This window comes from Heloderma suspectum, chromosome 3 (assembly GCF_057233095.1).
Source record: "Heloderma suspectum isolate Gila_16-S chromosome 3, 16-S_ref, whole genome shotgun sequence".
Lineage (NCBI taxonomy): Eukaryota > Metazoa > Chordata > Lepidosauria > Squamata > Helodermatidae > Heloderma > Heloderma suspectum.
This window is the reverse complement of record NC_139460.1, coordinates 92,449,721-92,476,573: the sequence shown is the minus strand read 5'-3', so window position 1 is coordinate 92,476,573 and position 26,853 is coordinate 92,449,721. Positions and strand designations below refer to the sequence as shown.

At 43.4% G+C, this 26,853-nt stretch overlaps 1 protein-coding gene across 4 annotated transcripts in view; it reads right to left on the bottom strand.

Moving 5' to 3' along the window:
- Positions 1-15,158: 15,158 nt before the first annotated feature.
- The window catches only part of CRYAA (crystallin alpha A), a 25,098-nt gene continuing 13,403 nt past the window's right edge, over positions 15,159-26,853 (bottom strand). For 2 of the 4 annotated variants that reach the window (XM_084843836.1, XM_084843837.1), the window contains 4 exons: positions 25,603-25,735; positions 21,307-21,706; positions 19,816-19,938; positions 15,159-16,203 (listed from right to left, as the gene is read on the bottom strand). In XM_084843836.1, coding sequence (XP_084699962.1) covers positions 15,994-16,203; positions 19,816-19,938; positions 21,307-21,495 — 522 coding nt within the window. In that variant the 5' untranslated portion in view covers positions 21,496-21,706; positions 25,603-25,735 and the 3' untranslated portion in view covers positions 15,159-15,993. The remainder of the gene's footprint in view (positions 16,204-19,815; positions 19,939-21,306; positions 21,707-25,602; positions 25,736-26,853) is intronic. The other 2 variants (XM_084843835.1, XM_084843839.1) reach the window with 2 other exon arrangements.

Here is a 26,853-nt window from a genome sequence, read left to right as displayed (position 1 = left end):
AGCCAGTGGTACAATAGCTCCAAAACTGGGCTGGTTCATTCTTGTGTGGCTCTGAGCTTGAGGCTGGAGCCATGACAGATACTAACACAGTAGACAAAAGGCTAAAATGTGGTACACAAGAAGTCCTGATGGTTAGAAATGTTTGAAAATGGGATGTTTTTATCTCACTTCCTTGAAACTTCAAGGCTGAAATTCTGCTTCATAACAACACTCAGCAGCATCCCAGCACAGAACAAGCCACAACACATTGGGATGGAATGTTGGGTTGTAGGAATTCCCCTTTTCACACACTTGGGGTAGGATCATATTGTCGGTGAGGAACTTTGCAGTGATATCTAGAATATATGTCTGCAAAGAGGACACGCCAGAAACACCTGAGACTTCCACTCTCACATATTTAAAAGTCTTCAGACTGGAGGAGGAAAGATTATCAGGGGCAGCCAGAAATCTATTGATGCTTGCAGAATGGAAGCTATGACTATCAATATAATAAATATGTGTGTGCATGCATGCATATTTAAACACTTACGCACAAACACAGAGAGAAGTATACATTTCTACCCATGCGTGAAGAGGTATGTTCTGCTATCACAAGCAAAGAGCCTCAGGGTTCATGCTTGCTGCTCAATCCATTAGTAACACAGGCTTTCAGGCATGAAGTAATGTCGGAGCCATCAAGATCAATTAAAATCTTCCAGTCTTTGCTATCACATTAGCTCCTAGTCATTTCTGTCTTCTGTGTTGGTGTGTGTCTGATGTGTGTTTACGTGTGCTTCCTGTCAAGATTTGTAGTTTTGAAAATCTGACAGATACTGAGCAGAACAGTTCTATAAACAGGACTTGAGATGACCTTTGACAGGAAGAATGCTTTTTCAGATCAAAGCCAGTGTTTTATTTTTACCCGACGATTCCATCCTTCTCCCCTACAGAGGCTGAAGGCCTGTGCCAGCAGCATGAATTCTGGGGAGGGCTTGGGCATAGGCAGCAATAAATGCACACACAGACAGGAGTGGGTTAAAAAATTGGCCACATCTTTGATTAGTTACAGCTACAGCAGCTTATGGCAGGGCATAAGGGCCCAGTTCCTTGTTATTGGGCATCCTGACTGCTGGCCAATTCCACCACCCCAGCTCACGTACTAGGGTGACATAAATGGAGGTGGCAGAAAATGTGTGGGCTGTCACAGTGTATACCAATACATGAGTTCTTCCTGTGCACTGGGTGTGTGGCAGACATACTAGCCCACTTGCTAGACTGGGCCTTGAAGCCCCACAATCACATATGGAGTTTCCCTATCTCATAATAGGAAATAGGTAACATGTTCTGAGGAAAGATGGGTTCCGTTTTTCTCTAGAATACTCCCATGCCCTAGTCCAATGTTCTTCACTGCAGGGCCCGAGGGCCACTGGCGGCTCCCAGTGACCTCAGGTGAATCTCTCTTGTCTCTGTCTCTCTCTGTCTCTCTCTCTCACACACACACACACACACTTTGGAGTAGTTGCTCACTTTGTGAGGGCTCTGTAGCTTTGCCTTGTTGTTTAGCTGCAGGCTGGCTGCTGCGATCAGAACTACCAGAGGAGGCTTCGAGGCTGGGGAGTCAGGAGACCTGCCACTCGTCAGCTGTGAAGGGCAGGGAGTGGGGAGAAGTGCTTGCGAAGTGGCTCCTTCTTGAAAAACAGTGAACATCCCCGTTCTGTTCAAAATGTTAGCCATGTGGGATGTGTTAAAATAGCTTCCCTTGCAGTTTGGGCTATCTAGAGCTGCTTTCCAACTATAGGGTTGGATCCAGATTTAACCATACTTAGAGCAGACCCACTGGAATCAATGGGACTTAAGTCAGTCTGCATGATTAAGTCTGGATCCAATAGTTGCCAGTTCCTGAACCAAGTTGTGTCTTTAGCAAGCATGGTATCAACAAGTTTGACAGGTGTTGCTTGTCTTGTCACAGGTTGCAGTGGTAGGAAATTGTGTACCTGCCAAATTTTCTCCCCGCTACTGCTCTTTAACCCTATTGAAGGCAAGACACCCTTTTTGAAATCAGGAGCGTAGAAAAGTAAGAAAGACGTATATGGAGTATGAAATGTCCCTCAGTTACAGTCCTGCAGCACTTGGGTTCGAGCATTGCTACAACCACTGGCGTAGTGGCGCCAGGGCTCGCAGGGACTCCGTGCTGGCACTTTTTGATGAGCAGGGGTGCTGATGTTATCTAATCACCCCAGCCCACCCCCCAACAGAATTCTGTGTTCCCTCTGAGTTTAGCTGCAATTCTCACAGCAGCTGGGGGGAAATGGATTTTCCCAACAACAATATATTGTTCCCTGTTGTACTGCAAGTATTTTGGGGATTGCTTGGTCTTGAATGGGCAATTAAGGCCCATTAGCTTTACAAAAGATCTGCTCCTGGTGGAGATGAAAACTGCTAGAACTGCTCTGTTGATTTGGATCAACACAGTTGCCCCTACACCACTGGCCACAGCTGAAGTCATGGAATGACTTCTGCATAACGACTTTGCATCTTAAATCCATTGCTAGCAACAGCTCCAATTCTGTAAACACTTTCTTGGGAATAAGTGACACTGAACTCTGGGATCTCATTCTAACTAAACTCCCAAGTACACAGAGAGCAGTACACCTGCTGCATATCTCTACAGCCTGTCCATGCTATTGTGATAGCTCTGAGTAACAAAGGATAAACTCGTCAAAATCCCCAAACCATATACTCTCAGTTTCAACAGGCTCACTAAATTTTAACCAGGACACAATGTTTACAGTAGCCCTCTCTAACACCAAAATCGGATAATAAAAGTTCTGTACCACGACTCCCTGACATTTGTACATGAATACTGGTTTCAAATTTCCCAAATGGAACTTTTAAATAAAAATCATAATGGATCAAAATGAAATATCAGAATGAAACGCTTCAAATTCAGAATCCAGATATTGGTTTTAAAGCATGGGCTTGCAGTAGCCCTGGAGCGTGAGATCCAGCTGCCACACTCTCAATGTTTAGAGCACACCTGGTAGGATCTATGGGGAATCAGGATCTCAGACAGAGGAGACAGAGAAGTTCATGGTGATAGATGTGGGAGACTGGAATCTGGACAAGGCTGACTGGATGTGTCTTGGATCCAGATTTAGCCATCTGCAACTGGGCTAGTGGAAGCAGACTTCCTGGTCCACTCCTCCCTAGGGCAGCCCCTCTAGCCCCCTGAAAATGCTACACAGAGGGTCAAGGGGCCCTGCTGAATAGGGTGAGCTGTAATGTGACTGTAGAGGGGGGGACCCCTAAAATTGGGTGGAGGCATCTTCTGTGAGCATTGCCCTTGCAACAGAAGGCAGACTCCAGATCCAACTCAAGGTGTCCTGATCAGTTCAACCCTTCTCATAATTCAGAAAGGAACTTTGGTTTTCCAGGAGCTAAGGCACATCTTCAATATAGTTTTGCACAATGAAGTCTTGCTATAGTTACTTACAGTTGCATACAAAGAAAACCAGGGCCTTGTTTGCCTGAATCATGAGCATTATGTGCTGATTGATCTGGGTGGGTAGGGGTGCTTTACAAGGCAATTTGAAGGCCTTGTAAACCATGAGAGATAAATGCCTAACTCAGCTCCATGAGTCAAGAGGGCCTTGGTGGTTTCCTCCTGGCAGGGGTCATGCTTGGAGCTAATTTAAGCAAGTTAGGTGGATGAGTCATACCTACAGCCTTTAGGAGCCACGCTGGAGAGATCCTCCATGATGAAGTTTTTAAAATAATCTCAGAGGCATGTGCCTAGTGACTAACTCATCACCACCAGGACATAAACCAACAGAATGCATTGTCATTAAAGTTTTCCAGTCTTGTTGTGCATTCCATAAATATTCAGCTTTGTTTTATTTTTCTTAGTATCTCTAAATTTTTGCCAGAGTGACTTGGAAACCTATTTTAAAACAAAACAAAGCCAGAAAATAACATAGTTTTGAATTGTAATGTGAAGAGGATGTATCCATTAGCAAAAGCTTTCATCCTGTGGACATTTTAGCACACCATGCTGCTGCATGAATGACTTAAGAGGGTCAGCACTTGTGAACCAAGAATTTTCTAAGTAATGGCTTCTCAGTAGCAATAGTTCTCAAAGAGGCCTATTCCTAGTATAAAGCTGTATCAAGAATAACTCGCCTCTAAACTATTAAACACAAGCTCCACCTGTGTTCTCCTATCTTGGTGGTATCTATCTTCTGCAGAATGGATCTGAGACTAGATTCGCAATGTGGCCTAAATACTGAAGCACACAAATGTACAACAAATACAAGGGCAAAGAACGGAGCCCTACTTTAACATTTGCATTTCTAATGTAGGCCGTTCTCTCTTTTAACATGCATAGGATTGCACCTTCAATCTGTTTACTCTTCCCAGATTAGCTTTCAGTGTTAATGATACTATGCACAAATTGAGTTGCACTCCTTGCATTTGCACACACTTCATTGACTTCCAAAGTGAGACTCAAAAGGTGCTTTTAAAAACAGCAACTCTTTATTGCTGCACTCTAGTAGAAGGTTTGTCATGCCTTTTGCGTTTTAAGTAAAATGCAACTCTTCATCAGAAGCAAAGTCCATGCCATGTCTCCTGCTTGGAGAGTTACATTTTATGCAGAGTACAGCTGGCAAAATAACTTCTGGAATCTTTTTGAGCACCTTTTGAGGTCTGCCTCACTGGGTTGGTTGGTTTTGCAAATTCGTGGTACTCTCCTTCATTTTTCCTGTTGACTCACATATAACTCCTACATGAAAAACGGTTGCACCAACTCGTTATTCTTTGAATCCCTCCTTTTGCTAGAAAACGGAGAGCAGTGAATCATGGGCCAAAATGCGCTAATTCGGGCTGCAGAGAATGGTCAATCTAGCACTACAATGTAACTGGCTCCCTAGCATGCTAAGGAGCAGAGGATGTAGCAAACTGTAAGTTGTTCCTAATGAAATTCTCTGATTTTGTTGGAATTGTTTTGCATTGGCTGGATTAGGAATCTGAGGATTCAACTTTGGGGAAGCCACCAAGTCTAGGAAGGGAATGAAATTCATTGTGGATTTATTTATTTATTGCTCCTTATCTCCTGAATTAGGGTCAAGAAGAAGGCAGGCTTTACTTTGGAAGAATGTGTGTCGTGTCTTATGTTTGCTGTTTAAGTTAAAGCTCTTCTTCTCCACTCACGATTTCAGCATTCAAAGCCCCTTATGTTGCACTTGGGGAAGTAATTTACAACTATCTTCCCTGCGCTGTAATCTATTGTCTATTGTACTCTCTGATGGGGCCCACACTCCTGCCAGCGACCTGAAGATTTAGAGTTATCCCTGCCTATTGCAATGCAGAAGTGTTAGCTACAAACTCACCTTTAATGGGGGCAAGTGGGGAGGATTCTATGATTGCACTCCACCCCCCCCACCACCTGCCCCTCAAGTCTGCCATCTGCTCAGTGGTTGAGAATTCAGGAGGTGAGAATTCATGCAGATTTGTTGTTGTTCAGTCGTTAAGTCCTGTCCGACACTTCGTGACCCCATGGACCATAGCACACCAGGCCTTCCTGTCCTCCACTCTCTCCCGGAGTGTGCTCAAATTCATATTAATTGCATCAGTGATGCTATCTAGCCATCTCATCCTCTGCCATCCCCTTCTCCTTTTGCCTTCAATCTTTCCCAGCATCAGGGGTTTTTCCAGGGAGTTTTCTCTTAGCATTAGGTGGCCAAAATATTTGAGCTTCTGCTTCAGTATCTGTCCTTCCAATGAGCAGTCAGGGTTGATTTCCTTTAGGATTGACTGATTTGACCTCCTTGAAGTCCAGGGGACTCATAAGAGTCTTCTCCAGCACCACAGTTCGAAAGCATCAATTCTTGGCGCTCAGCCTTCCTTATAGTCCAGCTCTCACAGCCATACGCTACTACTGGGAAAACCATAGCTTTGATTAGACGGAGCTTTGTTGGCAAGGTGATGTCTCTGCTTCTTACTATGCTGTCTAGGTTTGCCATAGCTTTCCTCCCAAGGAGCAAGCGTCTTTTAATTTCATGGCTACAGTCACTGTCTGCGGTGATCTTGAAGCCCAAGAAAATAAAACCTGTCACTGCTTCCATTTCTTCCCCTTCTATATGCCAGGAAGTGATGGGGCCAGATGCCATGATCTCAGTTTTTTTAATGTTGAGCTTCAAACCAGCTTTTGCACTCTCCATTTTCACCCTCAACAAGAGGCTCTTGAGATCCTCTTCACTTTCTGCCATTAGGGTGGTATCGTCTACGTATCTGAGGTTGTTGATAATTCTCCCGGCAATCTTAATTCCGACCTGTGATTCATCCAACCTGGCGTTTCTCATGATGTACTCTGCATATAAGTTAAATAAGCAGGGCGACAATATGCAACCTTGTCGTACTTCTTTCCCAGTTTTGAACCAGTCGGTTGTTCCATGTCCGGTTCTTACTGTTGCTTCTTGACCCTCGTACAGGTTTCTCAGGAGACAGGTAAGGTGGTCTGGTACCCCCATCTTTTTCAGAATTTGCCACAGTTTGTTGTGATCCACACAATCAAAGGCTTTAGCGTAGTCAATGAAGCAGAAATAGACATTTTTCTGGAATTCTCTTGCTTTCTCCATGCTCCAGCGAATGTTGGCGATTTGATCTCTAGTTCCTCTGCCTCTTCGAAACCCAGCTCATACTTCCAGTAGTTCTCGGTTCACATACTGCTGAAGCTTAGCTTGTAGGATTTTGAGCATAAGCTTGCTGGCATGTGAAATGAGCGCAATTGTACGGTAGTTTGAACACTCTTTGGCATTGCCCTTCTTTGGAATTGGAATGTAAATTTAGAAAGCCTAAAAAACTCTGAACTCTACCATTTCTGTGGAAATGGGAAGTTAGGAGACCAAACAATGAAAAGATCAGGACAACCTACTTCAGTGCAATCCAGTCCTTCCAGCCTTGATATTCAGATTTCTTTGAGGGCCTCACAAATATCTCAGGCCCCTTAGAGTGTTTTCACACATGATACTAACAGTGGTTTTTGCATTTCCTGTAATTTGAATGTCAAATCTATATTTGTTGGAATGTAAATTTGACCGTAAAATCCCTCTTTAGCCCTGTTCATTACTTTGTACATTACTTTACATCTGTATCAAGCAGTGAGGTCTGTTTTTCATTTTTACTCCTGTAGGTGCAGGATTGAGACCCTAGCATGGGGGGGAGGGGGTTTTAAGATCTGGATCCGGACCCTGGCATGGGAGGGGGCTTTCAAGATCTGGATTGGGTGTCTGTGTTCCTACCCTGGAGTAAAAAAAAAAAAAAAAAAAAGACAGGACATCGTTGCTAGATATGGATTTGAAGCAATGTCTGTGTCGGCCCTCATCTGTTATGTTTGAACACACAAGGAGGGAAAGCAACGACAAGCACGTTAGCTCCACTTCTTCCCCCACCCCAACTCCCATTGCTTTTCTCATAGGTCTCAACATGTTGTGGATGAACTTCTCCAGCAGGCACCTTTTTGGTCCATGGTGGCTTGCTAAGCAATTGAGAGCCCTGATTTCCCAGGGTTCTAAATCGACTGAGGATCCTACAGGAATAGAAAGGACTCTCCATGGCAGAATTTCTTCCTCGGTGCATGTAGAGCAATGAGAACAGCGAGGGAGGGGGCGGACCTAAAGTGCTCATCCTTGCTTTCCCCCCTCACATATTCTTTAAACTAGGTGTGGACATCTTGTGGCCTTCCAGATGTTTGGGCCTACAACTCTTATCATCCCTCATCATTGGCTGTGCTGGCTAGGGCTGATGGGAGTTGTAGGCCAAAGCATCTGGTCAGCTACCACTTGCCCACCCGTGCTTTAAACACACAAAGATAACACCTGAATAGGACTTTTGTCTTTCTAGTCTACATTAATACTTTGCACACAAAGCAGTTCAGAGGTGGCAAGAATCTTCAAAGACAGGCATATATTACATTTCCAATATTTTATTTTTGCTCATTTAGGTTCTCAGAGATACAGATGTCACAAGAAGTACAGATTTTAGAAATGGCAACAGTCAGAAGTGTCAAGCAACCACTTTGCCAATTAGGTGGACAGTGGACTGCTGCTAGAACAACCAGTACAATCCAGATGCAAAGTCCAGTTAACATATAACTAGGGTCTCTAGGGGAACCTGGGTGTTAGCCAGAGTAACAGTGTCCAACCAGTATGTCTGCCAAGTTAGGATGGGCCCTATCTGGAAGCACTACAGAAGACCTTGCTGACCCCACACCCCTCTTGTAGATACAGGTAATGATTACTGCAAAAGCAACCACAGCAAGGAGAAGGCTCGGAGTCTGAGCACAGTTTGATACTCATAGAAGAAAGTGCCATTCTTAGCGTACACCAGTAAATAATCCTGCTGGTGCCATGCAACCAAGCACAAAAGTACTGCAGCAGGGCCCCCATCTGGAAGGCGAGTTTATTTTCAACCACAGCTTTTTGCAGAAAGAAGAACATTGTGTCATTTGCACCAGACTCAGCCAAATGGTTTGGGGGCTGCTGCTTTTCACTGCCCTTGCTGCATGGCAGTGTCACTTTATCCACATGAGTTTGGGTCATGCGATTGGTTTGATGGATGTGTCAGTGGCAGCTTAGCCCTGCTCAAGGTGCACGTGCGGAGCCGCTCTTTCCTCAGCAGAAAAAAACAAAACAATCCTGCTTTGTCGCTTTACAGAACAAAGGCAGGAAACATCCAGCACACCAGCAGAACACAGGGAACAGGGAGAGAGGAGGGGGGACTGGGGAGAGCTGGTAAGACAGCTGATTGTTTGGACAAGACGCGGTTCTTGAAGAAGGAAAGAAATCATATATGATTTCCTTGGCTATCATATATGATACTATCAAAATAGCCCAGAAAATTCACTTTCCGTGTTGATTCCTAAGAAAACAGTCCCATTTCTAAATAATACATCCCTAAAATGATTTTTTTTAAAAATTCCTAACAATTAAAAATACATTTATTGCTTTACAGTTGATTGGGATTGTTCAGAAACATCTCACTTCCTCCAGAATGGTAATATTTTGAAATGTAATATAACTACTCATCCCTGCACCCCGCAACATCAGATTTAAAAAAAAAGTTTAAAATCCCCAAACATTCTTATGTCTTTAGAGAGAAGAAATAAAAAAATCAAAGCTGTCATGATGACCTCCTAAGATTTAAAATGCAAGGGTGCCATATTAAAAAAAAAGGAACTTTTTTTTTTTAAGCGAACTGCAGAGGAACATGAAAGAGATTCTTTTGAATAAGGATGTTTCTGCCCTCAAGTGAACAAAGCAAGTATTGCAAGCTTCAATTTAACATCTAGATGGCAATCATCATTTTAATATACCTTTGGGGTTTTTTTAATACATAAAAAAATTATATTTTGAACTAAACTTTGCTCTGAAATATAGCCTTAGAAGAACAAATGTGTCTGATGTGTATGTGTTTCAGCAAAGTCTGCAAGTCTGTTTACACAAACAATGATGGGGCAAATGCCAAAGCCACCGCCCTAGCTGGTCTACCGGGGCTGACACTAGTCACCACCATCTCTTTTTTCTTTTCTTGCATTCTTTTTAGAACCATTTATTTCTAAAACTAGACCAGGCGAGAAGCACTTGGATGAGTGCTGTGAAGTATCAAGACAAGCTGTAGCCACCGACCAACTTCATTTCCCCGGAATGCTTCTGGGTCCTGAATAGTGCTGGCCCAAACAGTGCTGGCCAACCACCCTAGTTAAAAAAAACAACAACAACGGTTTGAAAACAAGAAATGAGAAAGTGGTTCCAATTCCTCCTGCTGCCTGCCACCACTTGGTGAGCTTATGGGGGAGGCACCAAGATAGCATGGAAGAGGCTATGCCATCCTGTTGGCATGGGCTTCTACAAACCTAGTGCCAGCCCTGATCTCTGCATTTGAAACAAATCTGGCATAATAAATCCCACCGTATCTTAATGAACTGGAGACATGAAACGAAAGATGTGATTGCCCAGTATTCATCTAGAGGGCCCCAGGTTGGGGAAGGCTGCCTTAGAGGACCAAGGGGTACTCATCTTGATGATTGTAATGCATTCTAGATGGCACTCCCCTTAAAGAATGTTCGGTAAATTCATTTGGTTCGGAATACTGACCCAGGCTCTGTACAGGGGAGCAATATAGGGATCATGTTAACCCCCTTTTGTCTCCTGCATTGGCTGTCTATTTAATTTTTTTATATATACTGCTTTGAAATAATTTTTGGATGAAGGTGCCATTGATAAATTCTTCAAATAAATATGTTACATGCCACTCTCAAGATATTTGGAATCCACTTTACAATTCTTGAACTCCCTCGCAGGAGCTACAGGAAAGACCTCTTGTGGACTGTAGAGTGTAGAAGAGTTCCTTCACTTTACAAGGAAGCTGCCTGCCTGATAGTTTTCATAATTTCAGCCCTGAATCTTAAAATAAAGAGGTGGACATAAGTTATCAGAGACGGACAAAGACTTACAGGAGTGGAAGTGACTGGAAGATCATCTGGTCCAGTTCTCATCCAGACCAGGATTCTTCCTTGTCCACATTTGTTCACTTGACCTTCATTCACTCTCTTATTTCTAGTGATTTAATGAAAATTTACTTCCAGAAATGGGCTTGTTCTGTCTCCTAAACATTATATACACCAAAGATACCCAAACACTCAGTGATGTTCATGTCCAAACTGGAGCAAATTTCTCTCCAATTAAGAGAGCCGATTCAGTCTCTCATCTCAGTTCCATTCACTGCAACATGTCAAAATGGCTGCAGAGGAGTCCTTTTACATGTAAAAGGTGAGTGTCCACCAGATACTAAGCCAGGGGTAGGCAATGTGTGCTTGCAAACATCTTTCCTGGTGCCTCCCAAGGTGTTGTACCCCTCCCACTTTTTAATATATATATATTTTTTAAAGATTAATAAGTTTTCTTACCAGCTGTGGGTTTAAAGTTGTTGTTCAGGTGGCTCAGAGCCCACCTCTGCCTAGTACTGTCTTTTGGGCAGGTTACTTGTCCTTTCTGGCTAACCATGCCTTCAGGGCAGGCATTTGCTGGTGGTGCCCAGGACATTTTCTTAAATATGTGCACAGCTCCAAAAAGGTTGCCTACTCCTGTACTAAGCTCTTCATGTATATGATGAGAACTCATACCATAAAGCTTTGTGGCATTTCAATCTGTGGCATTTTAATTGCACTTATATCCTCCAAGGAGTTCAGGGTATTATATATAGCTTCCACACCCCATCCTCCTCCTCCTCCTCCTCCTTCTTCCTCCTCCCAGCAACCCTGTGAGGTAGGTGAGGCTGACAGCGAACTCAGTGAACATCGTAGCTGAGTGGGGATTTGAACATTCCCAGCCCTCATCCAACACTCTAACTCAGCCTCCCCAGATGTTTTTGGACTACAACTCCTATCACACCTGAACATTGTCCATGCTGGGGATGTTTTGCATTGTAGTCTAATATCTGAGGATCCATGATTGGGAAATGCTGCATAACCACAATACCACACTGGCTATCTGGCTGTTCCAGACTTCTTGAGACAACGGAATTGCTCATACAATTGGAGTAGGCCTCATGATCCACGAAGTCCAACCTACCTACTGCAATAGTGTATTCATGTCTCCTGAAAATGGAATTTTCTTAGGCAAGGGCTAGGTAATTTGGTGCCCTCCAGATGGATTCCAACTCCCATAATTCCTGACCATTGACCATGGTAGCTGCCAATAATGGGAGTTGCAGTCTAACATATCTAGTGGGCACCAATTTGGGGAAGGCTGATTTATTTGTATGGTTCATAAAATATGTGACACACAAACTAGCCACAAGAAGTCCACTGAAGCAGAGTGAAGTGGGGTGAATGGGCTTTGATAACGTGTTTTGTGGCCAACTAACACGTTCATTCAAAACAGTGATTAAAATTACCAAAAAAAGGGGGTGATTTAAATCAAGTTTCCAGTTTTCCAGTTTATATATTTCTTGAATAATGTGAGTGCTAATTGGCTGCTACAATTAAAACATACATTTTGTCACCAGCAGCACCCATTCCAGCAGGCTGAGGTTGATAAGAGGGAGAGCAGGGCCATTCCACCAGGCTGACTGAAAGACTTATTTTTCCCTCCCTATTCCTTTTTCCTCATGTATCCGGTCTTTTCGATTGTAAGCCTATGGGCAGGGACTGTCTTCTTTTATTGATTATTTGCAAGTCTCACCAGGAGCCTTTTTGGCTGAGGAGTGTGATAAAAATACTCTTAAGTATTTTTACTTATAATAATACATTTCCAAGTTAAAAGAGCCTTTCGCTTACCTTAGAAGCATTAACCAAACCTCTGGTCATGCAACCCATGTGCCTTTGGCACTATAGCATTTATATCTGCAAAGAGACAGGACAGCAATTGTGAAAGTAAGGTCTGCTTGTCCCTCTCTGTACATGCAATGCCACCATTTTGCTACCTGAGGCAAAGGACAAGATGACACCTGCCCCCATTCCATGTACAACCAGATTGGCTGTTGAATCTTGCTTCAACACTGGTGACAGAGCAGCAGCATCCACTGCATCTGTGAGCAGCAGCCTAACTTACAGAGAGGCAGGACAGGCTGTGTGGCACACAGCTCTGTCCTCCAACACCTCGCTGCTGTCTGCTCCCCGCTCCACATGGAACCTGCTCACTGCCCACTCAAAGAAATACTGCAGTCCCACAGCAGCAGTGTACATCATGTGAAAAGAGCAATGTATGCACATGCACAGTGCCTACTACAGTATCTCACCTGGGCTGGTTGGCTCTCCACCTGCCTACTTGGTCAGGGACATTTCCCGATAGCACTGCTTTTGATGCACTGGGAGAAGGAGACTAGGCAAGACAACCATCAGGTCACACCAGCGACAAGTAATTATCAGCCCTGTTGTGGACAGGGGGGAATGGTTGGGGGGAGCTCCGAGGGAATGGCCAGGAGGAGCTACCATTGGTGCCTTCCAGCACTGCCTGAGGCAGCTGTCTCACTCTGCCCAACAGTAGGGCTGGCCTTGAAGGGCACTGGGCAACTTGGAGTTTAATTGCCCAGAACTTTCCAGAAACAAGGGCTGGTTGTTATTGGACAGAACAGCATTTTTTCCATGAGACGGAAGGTAAATGTTCGTGCCAGTCTTAAGTATTCATAGTCTGTACAATAATGCATATGATACAGAAGCTATTGTGTTGTATTTGTAAGGCTTGCTCTTTTAGATAGAAAAGCAGAATTTAACTATGTGTTTGACAGAAGGTGATGATTTTTCAGTGTTAAAGAGATTATGAGTGTGTAAAGTTAAAACTTTATTTAATTCAGATTTCAATTTAAGACAGTTTTTTTAGGGAGTTGAATATAACTATGGGTTTAAAAAAAATCCAATTGCAGTTTTAAAAATCTGATGTAATTTTTGTTTTAAATTCTCCTTATAACCCGCCCCCCATCAGTTTCTATCTACTCTACCCAAAAATATGCCTTAAAGTACTTCCATGTCATAGTAATTTCCACAATTGTTATAATCTCTTGTTTAGAATCTTTGCTTTTGGTGCTTAGCTTTTGATACCTAATGCAAATCTTCCTTTTTTTTCAGGCTAATATTGCAGAATAAATGTCTGAAGGTACCTATCTTTAGAAGTCAAAACATTGTCTGAACTTTCTGAACTGAAGTGTATTAGAGGAAAATCATGTCAACAGGTTTTCACAGCAGTTCCTCCCACCCCCAAAATTGTACAGGTTTCCTGAGGCAAATCACAGTTAAAAGACTACTAAACAATAGATGCATAGTTAGTGGGGATGTGAATTAGGAAGTATTCTGACCCTTTGTGACATAATAATTAGGTGCTTCCAAAATAAGTTTGTCTTTGTACATAGTTTTGTTTCATACTAATCTTTGTATGACTATAAGCGACAAGTATTTCAGCACACTGCATTTGTATTAAACTATAGTCAGCATTAATTTCTATTTGTTGCCCCAAGTTAAAAATAAATACATAAAATAAACTATTAAATGTAATTACTTTGTTTCATTTCATATGAGTGCATGAGGCCTTTCTTATTGGTATGACAACTAGGAAGAAGTTTAAACATCTCTTCCTATTTTGCAGCTCAGAGGTATCTTTCTTAATAGTTTTGCAGTTGTTTCCCCTTGTTTTTGTCTTGTTTTATAACATCAACAAAATCTTTCTTATTTTCTCTGAAAACTAGGGTATTCATGTGTCCTACTTTAGAGAGGACCATCCTCTGTTTGAAGGTGTCCTCTATTTGAAGGGCTGTCTAGTCCAAGTCCAGTTTAAAGAACCAGAAGGAGGGACAGCAGGGAGGAGTCTTGAAGTGGCACATCATCAACACTTGGGGCTCCTTCACACAGGGCTTTTATTCTGCGATTGAGATTGCTCCTTCACGGATGTTTGCGGGCTCCCTACATGACACCGTGACCCTCCAGGGCGTCTCCTGCACTAAATGTCCTTTATTCTGTTTTTAAATACATCGCAGATAATGAGCTATCAAATTACCCTGTTGTGTTCCGTTTCAGTTTCCTCCATGAAAACAGTTAAAGCGGCAAGAAGAGGAGCAAGATCAGTGAAAGAGAATGAAAGACTCAGATATGGGGAGAAGGAGGGGGAAAGGGGAGGGGGGAAAGGAAGCGCATGTAAAGGGAGTCAGTGGTGATCCTGCATTTAAAACGGAAGCAGAAAGCCCTGTTTTAAATGCAGGATTTTAGGCTGATGTGGGATGTCCCAGCGGACCAAGCAGGCACACAGCTCACCTGGTCAGTCTTCCCCACTCTGGTGAGATGTATTGTATTTCTATTTAAATTATAGTAATTATTTCTAAATTTGCTTCTATACATAGAAATGAGTATATGCTAATATTACGCAGATATGTGTCCTCTTTCATCCTCTCTTTTGGTGAAACATTTCTTTTTTCTGGGTGATGTGCAAGCAGCCACCCTACTGAAAACTGATACTGAGTATTGTGTTCCTAGAAAAAAAAAGAAACTAAAGAGCAGATACCTTGCTGTTTTGGTTTTATAAAATAAATGGACAGCCTTGGGAGAACCAAGAGGTGGTGTATACATTTCCTCCTTATTTTTAAAACAGCAAATCTCTTGGATGAACAGAGAGGAGAAGGAATCAACGACACACATTGCTTGTTTCATGTTTTTCTTTATTGACTGCCACTGACTGAGTTCTCAGATTGCGTACCAGATATCAGTAAAACAGGTGGGGCTATGTTAGAATTACAGCAAGATTAAGAGAGGTGGTGTGATATACGCAGGCCTGGAAGAGAGCTCGGTAGAAGTTTGAAGCCTCAGCAATGTGAAGGACCCCCGAAGGGTCTACAAAGACAATGGAGAGACGTGATTGCCCTTGCATCAGTTGTCACGAAGAAAAGATGACACTGTAGTGGATGTCGTAAATGGATATACTTAAAAAAAAAGCTTTGCTGAAAAAAAAAAAGGTTACAGCTCCCAAATGCTTTGTGTTGTTGTTCCTCTTCCTTTTGCTTTAAAGGGTTCGCAACCCTCATCACAAGTGCCACCCATCCCTTCCCCAGCCCTCATAATAATCAGCTTAGCTCTCACTTGCTTCTGCCTCTTAATTACTTTAGGAATAGAACAAGCCTGTACTGTTGCTTTTTGCTGCACCAAATGCATTGAGAGCTAACATTGGCTGGCTGGCCGGCCCCATGCTTGGGGTTTGGCAGATGTTACCGAATCTAGCACAGCACCTGGACCATTTCAGCAAGTACCTCAGCTCTGCAGCGTGCTTCATCTTTCATGTCATCCTGACATCACACATGTTTCGTAAGCTTAAACTTCAAAGCCCTCCAGCTGCTCGCCCAGCCTCTCATTCCATCCAAGAGAAAAATTAGAACAAAAAAAGAAACCCTTCTAGATATTCATGATATCTGTGTAATGGCTCTGTGAATGAGGCCTGCAAGCAGTGACAGCCTGGATGCTTCAGCAGCAGCGGGTTCAACCTAAGAAGACGGAGCCGAGGTTGGCTTCTCTTCACGGGATACAGGGATGGGTCTCTCACTGTGGCTGGGGTCCATGTTGGACTGGACCCTGGGAGCAGAGAAGGTCAGCATGCCATCAGCAGACAGGGAGCAGGTGATGGCCAATTGGTCCACATTGGAAGGGAGGCGGTACCTCCTATGGAATTCGCGGGAAATGTAGCCATGGTCATCCTGAGAAGAGACAAAAGAAATCAGTGGCACTGAAGTGTGAGGTACATGATCGTGTCTCTCTCCACAAGGCAATTAATAGGCTTAGACCTAATTATCGAGCCAGCGTAACAGAACTGTAGAGGTGGAAATGACCAATGTGCATCCAGTCCCCTTTTCTAGATTCAGAGGCCTTACATGTAAAACATTCCCAACAAATGCTGATGTTTTTCCTTTAACATTTTTAGATTCCAAAACCTCTTCAGACAGATAATATTATCACAGACTAGCCCAAAAAGCAACAGTACATTAGCACACTTTCCTAATCTTTGATGTAAATCTGCCTTCCAATAGTTTTAATTAATTCCTCCTTATTGTATCTTCCTTGGAGGTGGTAGGCAATTGCTCCTGTTCTTCTTTCTGAGGAAAGTTGGCTGGACACAGTCAAATTATTGTGGAACTTGTCCTTGCTTTTCAGTGCTAAATCCAGCACTAGCCTAAGATATTTTGCTGCCTGAAGTGGAGCCCAAATAGCACCCCACTTACACTACACTTTAAAAAGTCTGCATGCACAATTCTGACACCAGTTCCTGCCATCTGTTCTCTGCCCTCATCGTGGTGCTACCTGAAGCAGGTTGCTTCACCCTGCTGCATGGCAAGGCCAGGCCTGGATAAATCCTGCACTGCATTGATTCCATTAAGGGCAATAAGATGGTAGAGTTAAGGCCTGATCAATACAAGCAACAGAATGAGGTAGTAATAAGATAGCAGAGTTCTGAGGTGGTAAAATAGACTGCATAATTTCAGACTGCAGGTGTTGGATCACATTTTTGAATGTCCCCTCCACCCTCGGCTGGAAAAAATCTCTGCAAGTAGAAAACTAGCAGAGCAAACAAACTTTTTTCCCTCGTGTGGTAGTTCTTTCTTTTCTTTTTCTTTATCTATTTACTTACGTACAAACAAACATACACTGATTGTGATTTAGTGTCTTTGTTTATCAAGTCGTGAAGTCAAAATAAATAGTTGCCGTTGTCTTTGGAGATGTAGTGCCATTACTCCTGCCGCTTTCCCCAGCATTTTGAGTGTTGGCTGTGTTATAATTCCTTTTTTATGCTTGCAACAGTCTTGTGAGAGAAGTAATAATTGTTTTAATGTTAAGAATAGAGAAGGGAGGGTGAGTGACTTGTCAAAGGCTACTTCAGCTGAGACCTAAAGAGGAATCCCAGGTACAAGACTAAGATTCTGCTCCTTGTCACTGAGCCCTGTTCTAGGCCCTGTAGATATTCCTGACTTCAGGGCCAGCCTTACCATTAGACAGTAAGGTAGCTGCCTCAAGCAGCTGCTTTGGGGTGTCATGAAAGGGCAGCAAATAGTTATTTAACTTATTATTCCATTTTCACTTTCAGGGACTGGGGGGTGGGATTTTGTGCCTCAGGTGCCAAAATAGCTTGGCCAGCCTTGGTTACTATGCACCTTAACAGATATTAGCTGTTCCACCTCAGGCAGCAGAGAGTTTTAGGCTGGCCATGCCTAACTTTTCCATCTTTGAAGCCTTTCTGTTTCAGATGGGGCAAATTCCCTAGCCTAAGGGCGCTTGCTCCTTGTTATATTTTGTTTAACACTTCTTATCCATGCTAGTTTATAAAAGCTCAGTCTTCACAGTTGAGTCAGAGCTATTGACCACTAGGTATTGCTACCCAGTTTCACTCCTATTGACTTGTTACCTACTATGCTACATAAAATGAATCTCCAGTTTTGCTGATATATGGGCAAAACTACACATGATGCCACATAGTTATGCCCTTGAATGCAGGGTAGTGGGGCGGGGGGAAGGATTGTATACATTGCTAGTATGGAGCCCCTGATCTGGATTGGGACCCAGGATGGGCATCAGAGAGCTTTAATGCTTTGCCCCTGCTGTGGTCCGGATCTAAATCAGCAGGCCCACAGCTGCCATTTGCCTTGCAAAAATAATAGTAAGATCCCATTTGTTTCAAAGGGGGCTTCATTTGCAATGCAAATGGCAGGCGTGGGGAGGGGGCTGATCAGGATCAGGACCACTGTAGGGGGCAAAGACTTAAAGCCCCCACCGCACCACACTAGGGCCCAAGTCCAGAACTGCACTGGCAATTGATGAGAAAAAAACTACACTCAAGGGACTACACAGAACTACACAGTTAAGGTTATGTGTCGTTTGGCTGTCAGACTGCCTTGTTTCTTTTCTACTTCTGCTCTCTGGAACCTGTATCTTTCGTTCTGAACCTGAGACAGATCTGAGTAAAGACTAGAACATGAGAAGAGCCCTGCTGGATCAGACCAAGGGTCCATCTAGTCCAGCATTCTGTTCACACAGTGGCCCACTAGCTGTCGACGAGGCACCCGCAAGCAGGACACGAGTGCAACAGCACCCTCCTGCCCATGTTCTCCTAGATTTTATATTTTCCAGAAATACACACACACAAAGGGGTATGTATCTGTCATAGTTGTTTCTTTGTCCCAACAGCCTTGGTGCAACCTGCAACCAGTTAGCACCCAACAGAGGCTAATCCCATTAAAGGCGCAATCGTATGCATGTTTAGACAGAAAGAAATCCTACAACTCCCAGCATTTTTCTGTCTAAACATGCATCGGATTGCACCCTACCTCTACAAATCTCCTCCTGCCAAGCCAGTTTTTTTTCTCTCCATCACTACGCCCACCACCCAGGTTTTGCTTAACACCCAGCCTGGTGAAGACTTCTGAAGAACTTGAAAGCTTGCTCACTATTCTGTGATGCTTTGATTGGTCCTAATAAAGGTATTACTCTGCTGTCGATTTTGGATTCTACCCTTCACCCCCTATGGACCAACACAGCTACCTATGCTTTTTCAGAGTTATTACCCACAAACCTTTTCTTGGCACTTCATACAACATTATTTCATTAAAGCTCATTACCCAGTGGTACCCACTATCATCTGAATGTTATGGAATACATGATGAGAGAAAAATGATGAAAATCCATCCTAGAATCATATAGTTGGAAGGGATATTAGAAATCGTCTGGTCCAACCTCCTGCTCAATGCAACACAGGATGCAACTACAGTGTCCCTGACATATGGCCATCCTGCCTCTGCTTAGACCTCCAGGAAAGGAGACCCTACCAGTGGAGGCTGGTGGCTCCGATGTCAGTGGGGTGGTGAATCCGCTCTGGGTTTCAGTCAGAACTCTAAAGGAGCTATCTAAGGTGCACCTTGGATAGCTTCTTTAGAGTTCCAACTGGTTCTGCTGAAACCCAGAGCAGATTGGTCGCCCCACTGACACTGGAGCCACCAGCCTCCACTGGGGCCTACCACATCCCAGGGCAGTCTGTTCCACTGTTGAACAGCTCTTACCATTAGGAAGTTTGAACAGTTAGGAAGTTGAACAGCCCTTACCGTTAGGAAGTTTCTCCTCATGTTCAGCTAAAATCTACTTCCTGCAATTTCCACCCATTGGTACCAGCCCTGACCCTAACAGTATCATAACAACCCCATGTTTGATCTTTCCTAGAGCAGATGCTTGCCAAATACCTTGCTAAATAGCAGATATTAATACTAGAGGAATGAAAAATGTTATTTGTTTCAACTGAGTAATTTGCACTTGTCCCTCCTCCTAACCTGTCTCTCATTGTGTTTGCCATGGATTTCCACAGTGTCTTCAATGACCTTCACACTCAAATCTTCAGGGGAGAAATGTTTTACATCCAAGAAGATTGTAAACTTGTCCCGGTCAGATCTCACCTGAAATTGAAATGAGGAGAAACTTAACATTCAAACTGTTGCCATGACTAGGTGATTATTTAAAGAACAAAGTGGTTCTTAAATCATATTTTCTCTGTGATTATATTGATTATACTCCCTGCAAAATGACTTGTAATGGCAAAATTATCAAGGCTTGTTATAGTGGAAGCCTTTTTACTAACTTCAGTTTTCAAATGGGTTTCTTATTTGAAAAGTGGGAGAGAATTTTAAGTCTTCAGCCCATAAACAAATTCAGCTATAGCTTCTAGACAAGGCTTTTGTATTGTGCAATCACTCTGCCTCATGCATGTTATTTTATGAGGGGTGTAGATGTCATTGTTTTCCATCTGTAACTCTCCCATGTTTTTCCACCATTTCTTCTGTTTGTTTTTTTCTTTCCACAAAAATCTGTTAAGGAGGGAAAGATGGAATAGTTGCACAATGCCTTTTGACTGGTAACACTAGAAGCTGTCCATCTGGAAGCACCCGAAGCACAGTGTTCTAAGGCAGTTTTACTCACACTTCAGTGGAACAAAACTCTAAGGACTATTGACTGAAAAGCTTATGGAGCTAGAGGGAAAATTAGGATGTATATATGTGCTTGACTAAAGTGGCTTGCAATGCACTTTATCATTATGCTTCTTCACTTCACACTATGATAACTGTGCTATTCAGCTTCATTTCAGCATTTATTTGTTTTATGAATTATTTGTTCCTTTGTGCACAGCAAACCAAGTGTAATTAGAACACTTAGCAATTGTTGCAACTTGCCCTCAGGACTTTAAAAACACATGCATGCACAGTAACAGTACTAAACAAAACAAAACAGGATGACATTTCAGATCTAATTGTTCTAAACACATGGTCTGGGGAGCATCACTTTGTCTTTATGGATAGCCTGTAGACTATTCTTCCTGAGAAGCCAGCAAATAGCACATTTAAAAGGTAGCAAAATGCTAATACTTCAGTGTGAATTACTTCTAGCTACACATTTGAAAGAACCCCCTGGTTTGATTATGAATGTAACTCACACAGAGATTTGCTTTCATATAAGATCGTTACACACATACACCATTCAGATATTCAACAAATGTTTCCCTGTGTTAAGAACAAATGCAGTATACTTATTCTGCTTCTTTCTCTTTAACTTCCATCACCAAATGCCTAAACTATGTTTTGCCTTTGTTTAAGTGATAACAAGATCTGCTTGGCATTGCCCTTTTAGGGCATCTAAACTATCTACCCTATTCTATTTAGGGGTGAATTAGACTGATTAAATCATGCAACGTCCCTGGTGGTTTGTTACTGTTAGTTACAAACAGCTTTTTAAAAGAGCTTAATCAACATATTCAGGAATGGGAATCTTACCTCGGAAACACCTGACTCCAGAATAGTGCGGAAGAGCGAATGCCTGTAGTGTGGGCTGATGGTGGAGGAAAACAAAGGCAGGAGATCATATTCATAAAGACCTTCTCCGAAAAGCTGGTCAAACAAACGGCTTGGAATTAAAGGTCCAAGAGCCCGTTTGAACCAGGGGTGTTGAATGGTAATATCCATGGTCTCTGCTGCTGTGAGCTTGGCGGTGGAGAGAAGAAAGTGCAGTCACTTTGATGACAGTGAGGTCTTTGCTGAACTGCACAGTGGCATTGTAGGAAACTTCCTTCTATATATACCACTTCACAGAATGAAAGCATTAGTGGGATTTCTCTGGAAAGTCATGATCTCATGATGATGGCCAATCTGGTCAGCAGAAACTGAAGGGGCTGACCTGAAAATGACAGTCTGGTTAGAATCAGTGCCAGATACCTGTGAACAGCAGCTGGCTGGTCTGCAGCACTCTGTGGATACAGCAGGGTGTTGTGTCACCTACTGCTGCCCAGCTGTAGGGAACACCAGCCCTCACCTAGGCAATTTCCAGAGCGGTAACCGTGTTAGCCTGTTGCAGCAAAAACAACAAAGCACCCTGAGGCACCTTCAAGACAAACACATTTATTCTGGCATAAGCTTTTGTGGATACTGTGCACTTGCATCTGATGACGTGGACAGTGACAACAAAAGCTTATGCCAGAATTTGTTCATTTTAAGGTGCCACGGGGCACTTTGTTGTTTTCGCCTAGGCAAGCAGTTCCAAAAGACCATTTTCATCGACACTGCTGTGGAACTGTTCTAAAAACTGAAATTTCCTAGCCTTTTTTAACCTGCAGATTTGTTTGGTCCTTGCCTGAGACCAAGAAGGTGAGGGGGATAAATTCCTTTGAAGCAAATATTTTACAGAGGATTACATATGTTTTATTTTAGCTTGAAAGCAATGGAAAGACAGCATATTTGCCAGGGAGGTTGGTTTGGTGCAGTCTGTGGAAGGAAATAAAACAAGATTTTGTGACAAGTTTCTTTAAAATTGGGCTGGGTATCAAGAATCTACTACTGTAATGTTTGTTAAATGAAGTCAGTAAGAACACAAACATATTATCAAAAAAACCACACAACCTTAAAGTAAAATCATGTGTTTTGTTCATTCCCACACAGATGCTAGCCTTGTACTATCAAGGCTGCCTTGAATACCAGAAACAACACCTGTGTTGTCCATCTAGTCTATACATCCACCGCACCTGTTCCAAAGCTATGTGTAAATAGCTGCCCTCCTTCTGCATCCCTGAGCAGCCCCTGCCATCCTGTTTCAGGATCTATTTGCAGTGCAGACGTTTATATGTAGAATGCAATTTTCTTATGTGCTACCCCCACCCCACTAGTGATTTAGGGTAGGTCAGTGCTAAGCTGAAGTAGAGCTAGTAGACACTTGACAAATATCTACACTTGAGAGTCAGTGCAGGCAAAACAGGAGCCTGTGTTCAAATAGTTAACACTGCACCAGGGGCGAATCCGTCGCCCCCACCTCAACTTATGACATATATGTACAAATGAAGATGTTTGAATAGCATCAGGAAGAACATTTATTGCCCATCTGACTCCATGACCTATCTGGAGCCTTTAGCCTGCCTGTTTACATTGTAGTCAACAAGCGTGGAACAAATGCAGGGTAACCAAGCACCCCAGTGGAACTCACGGTGTTGGCATATGTGGAAGGGTGCCTCTTCCTGCACATTCAGTTTAGCACTAAAGCACCAAACCAAAACTAAGAGAAGATGCCGTGTAAATGTCCCCTTAAGGCAGGGATGGGCAACTTGTGGCCCTCTAAACGTTTTGGCCTACAATGCTCATCAGCCCTAGGCAGTATAGCCAATGATTAGGAGTTGTAGGCCAAAACATCTGGAGGGCCACAAGTTGTCCACCCCTGCCTTAGGAGGACACAAAAATGCACATGGACAGAACTCCTGTGCCAACCCTGGGATTCAGCCATCATGGTTCTGACCTGGCATCATCTCTCAGCTGTCCCCTCGCTACCTTTGCTCACTCCTTCCTCCATCACAGGGATGAGGAACATGTGGCCTCCAGATGTTGTTGGACTGCAACTCCCCTCACCCCTCTCATTTGGCTATGCTGGCTGGGACTGATGGGACTTGAAGTCCAAGAATATCTGGAGGGCAACACATTCTCCACACCTGCTCCAGCACAAAGGAAAATATGCAAAGGGAGAAAGGTTAACTTAAGGAAATTCATGGAAGAAAAGTGTCTAGTCCCTTCCTCTCCCCTGAAGCCCCCATCCCTACCCCCAAAAGACTTTCTGGAGGGCCGGGGAGCAGGGCTCCTGAACAATATGGGGTGATATGCAACCACCCACTGCTGAGGAGGGGAGAATTACCCAAAATAATTCAGGAGAGCCCCCAACTTTCCAGAAATGTTTGGTGGTGTAGGTGGTTACAGGGGTGGGGGCGGGGAGGTGACAGGACAGGAAACATCTTATGTTACCTTAGGATCCAGGCCATGGTTTTCAATGGAACTTTCTCACAACAACCAACTTTAACCATTGGGGCTATTTAGAACTGGACCCCATCTACACCGGGCTTTTACTCCAGGGTGGGTGCGAGTCGAGGTCCCTTGTGATAGATGACACAGTTGTGACTTTGCAGCCATCCATGATTTTTGCCCGGAAAAAGCAGAGTTCCAAGGAGTCGTTTTACTGTGATTTGGGGGATTGCTACGGGTTCCCCCACGATTACAGGCTGTCTGTTCCTTCCCCAAACTGACTTTGCATCTTACAGTGGGCGTGTTGTAGGTGTGCGTAGTGACTGCATCACTCTGTGATGCCCCTTTACTCCCCCATCCCTTCACAGCTGCGCAGTTACAGAGGCACAGAGGGGCGTTTTCATCTATTTAATCACACTTTCACACAGTTTTGCAGCTTCGTATCTTCGCAACGGTTGTGGACTAAGTACCCAAGAGAAGGACCAAGGCAGGGTGTCTTGGGGAATGACCAACATTGCTCCAGCCACCATTTCAGAGTGATGGCTAGGCATGTAGCATTCGCCCTCATGAGTGCGAACCATCGCAAGAGTCTCAGGCTGGGGAACTGACAAACTGATGGTGCAGAAATGAAGGAGCACTCACCTTTTACCTAAAAAGGGACTGAAAGACACAGCACAGCCCCTCAAATACAAAATAGCCACTGAACTGTCACACTCCCACACTAGCGGGACTGCACAGCTGCACATTTCAGTAAAATGCCCCCCCCCAAAGGGCATGGCAAGTCTGTAAGGGAAGCGCACAGTACATTGCGAGTGTATCACAGGGCATGCTGACTCGAAGCCAAAACACTGCGTAGTTGCGACAGGGTGGGGTGGGGTCAAAGCGGTGCCATATAGATGCAGCCCTGGTTATCTTCAGTGGGACCAATTCACCTCTCATCTAGAAGGCCTCTTCTTGATTGATCTCAGTAGAGAGAGCTGCTCCCACATCACAAAAGTCTGAAGCACAGAGAAGGCCAAAGAACTGAGTGCCACAAATCTCATGAAGGGACCTGTTCCCTCTGCTGCGTCCTCTCTAGCTAAGGCTGACATTTAGACTGTACTCTCCATTGGGTAGGAACTTGTCTTTCTTGCTTATATTACCCAGTAAAGCAGGGTTGAGCAGAAAGTAGATCACGATCTTCTGATAGATCTCGATCTTCTGGTAGATCTCTGGGTGATTTGCTGTAGATTGGCAAGGGTTTCCAATTCCCAGTTGTTTAGCAAAAGCAACAACAAAAAGACTTTCCCCACCTAAATTAGGTTGCTAAAATGAAGAAAGCCTGTGGGTAAAAGCAGGAGTGGGCTTTTGTGTGGAAGGACGGTAAGCTCAGTTCAGTTCTGGTGCTGAAAACAAATTCCTTGGCTCAGAACGTGCTCAGAGTCACCCTGTTCTTTAATTCTAAGTGGATGTCTTTTTGCACCTGACTCTGATTGCTGGATCTTGGGATTCTAGTAAATAACAAAGTAGATCTAAGAGGTCTGCCCACCCCACTGTAAAGCACTGTGTACTCTGATGGTTCTATATAATAATCAGTTAATAAGATATGAACTAGTCATTGTTTGAGCTGCAGCCCTTCCATCATAGAGATATAAGCCATTTGTAATTAAACCCAATTTTAAATTGATCAATTCCATTATTAACTGTAGTGTCAACTGAGAAATTACTGAATGTTAAGCCCTAGTCAGTGTGGGTTTTCCATCTTCCATCTCATAGGTTATATCACCTGCTGTTTTTAAGAGCAAATACCTGAATGCTAACCTTGTCTTGATTCTTGGCCTTTTGCAACATATAATGGTACCTTCCTGTATCTCTTGCCTCCATATCTGAAATTGGTGGGATTCATTTTATTTCACCGTTTGTGCCTTAGTTTAGAACAGTTTTTCCATTTCAGCTGTATGTTGGAAAAAAATAAATATCAGCTCTCTTTATACAAAGGCCCATATATTTAGTTTATCAAAAGAATTTATATAATGTCAACAGTCTGCCTGGGTGCAGCCAAAGGGGCTTAAAAAGTTACTAGCTATCCCTTTTTTCCACCTCAGAGCCCATGTCCCAAACACTGAACAAATCCCATCAGTGCTTGGGGCGTATAATATCATTGTTGTCAAATCAATGGTGAATGTATGTGGTATTAATCTCTGGCACCTATTCAACCAAGCTCAGCAAGTTTCAGCAGCACAATACACTCCATGTCTTCATCAATGGATTTGCATGGTGAATGAAATGGTCAACACCTCTATCCATGGACCTTCATGACTGTGGGAATGGGAGAGAGCGAGGTCATGCAGAAAGTGTTATTGATGGGGGTTCTGCCCCTCTGCTCTGAGGCGAAGTCATAAAGGGCCAAATTTAACGCTCTCTCTTGTCCTGTTGAATAAATCACATGATGTTTCCATCACTGAAACCTGGAACTGAAACGTGCTTAACTTTGGTTGGATCATGCCAGAGTAAGCAAGGCAGTATCTTCTAGTAGGCCAACTATGGGTACTAGGGATGTGTGGACTGTTCCGTCTGTGTTTTGCAGATTGTCAGGCGCCTTGTGTTCCACTCACAGACAGATGCAATTTTTTTCCGTCATGCGGAAAAATACACAAACATAAGAGGTTTCTTAACAATTTACAGAATTTACCTTAGTATGTAACATTTACTGTATTGTCCCCCATTCCATTCAACCTTTCCTCCGAAGAAACTTGTATGTTTTCCTACAAATAAATATGCATAAATTTTGGGAAATTAAAAAAGACCCTGAAATTCCATGGACTCTGCGTGGCCTGAGCAGGTTGCTCTGCAGCGGATTCCACAGGTCGAATTCTTAGAAATCCAAGCTCATTTTAGTTCATCTCGAATTTCTCCAGCATCCTGAATGGGTACCCCAAAACTGCCAAAGCCTTGAGCAATCTTGGCTTTCCTGGGCTCAGAGGCCTTCCATGGAGGCTTGGTGGATTACAGTATACAACTTTGTGAATACTGTGACTTATAGTAAAAAAAAAAGGTGGGGCTGTTATGTAG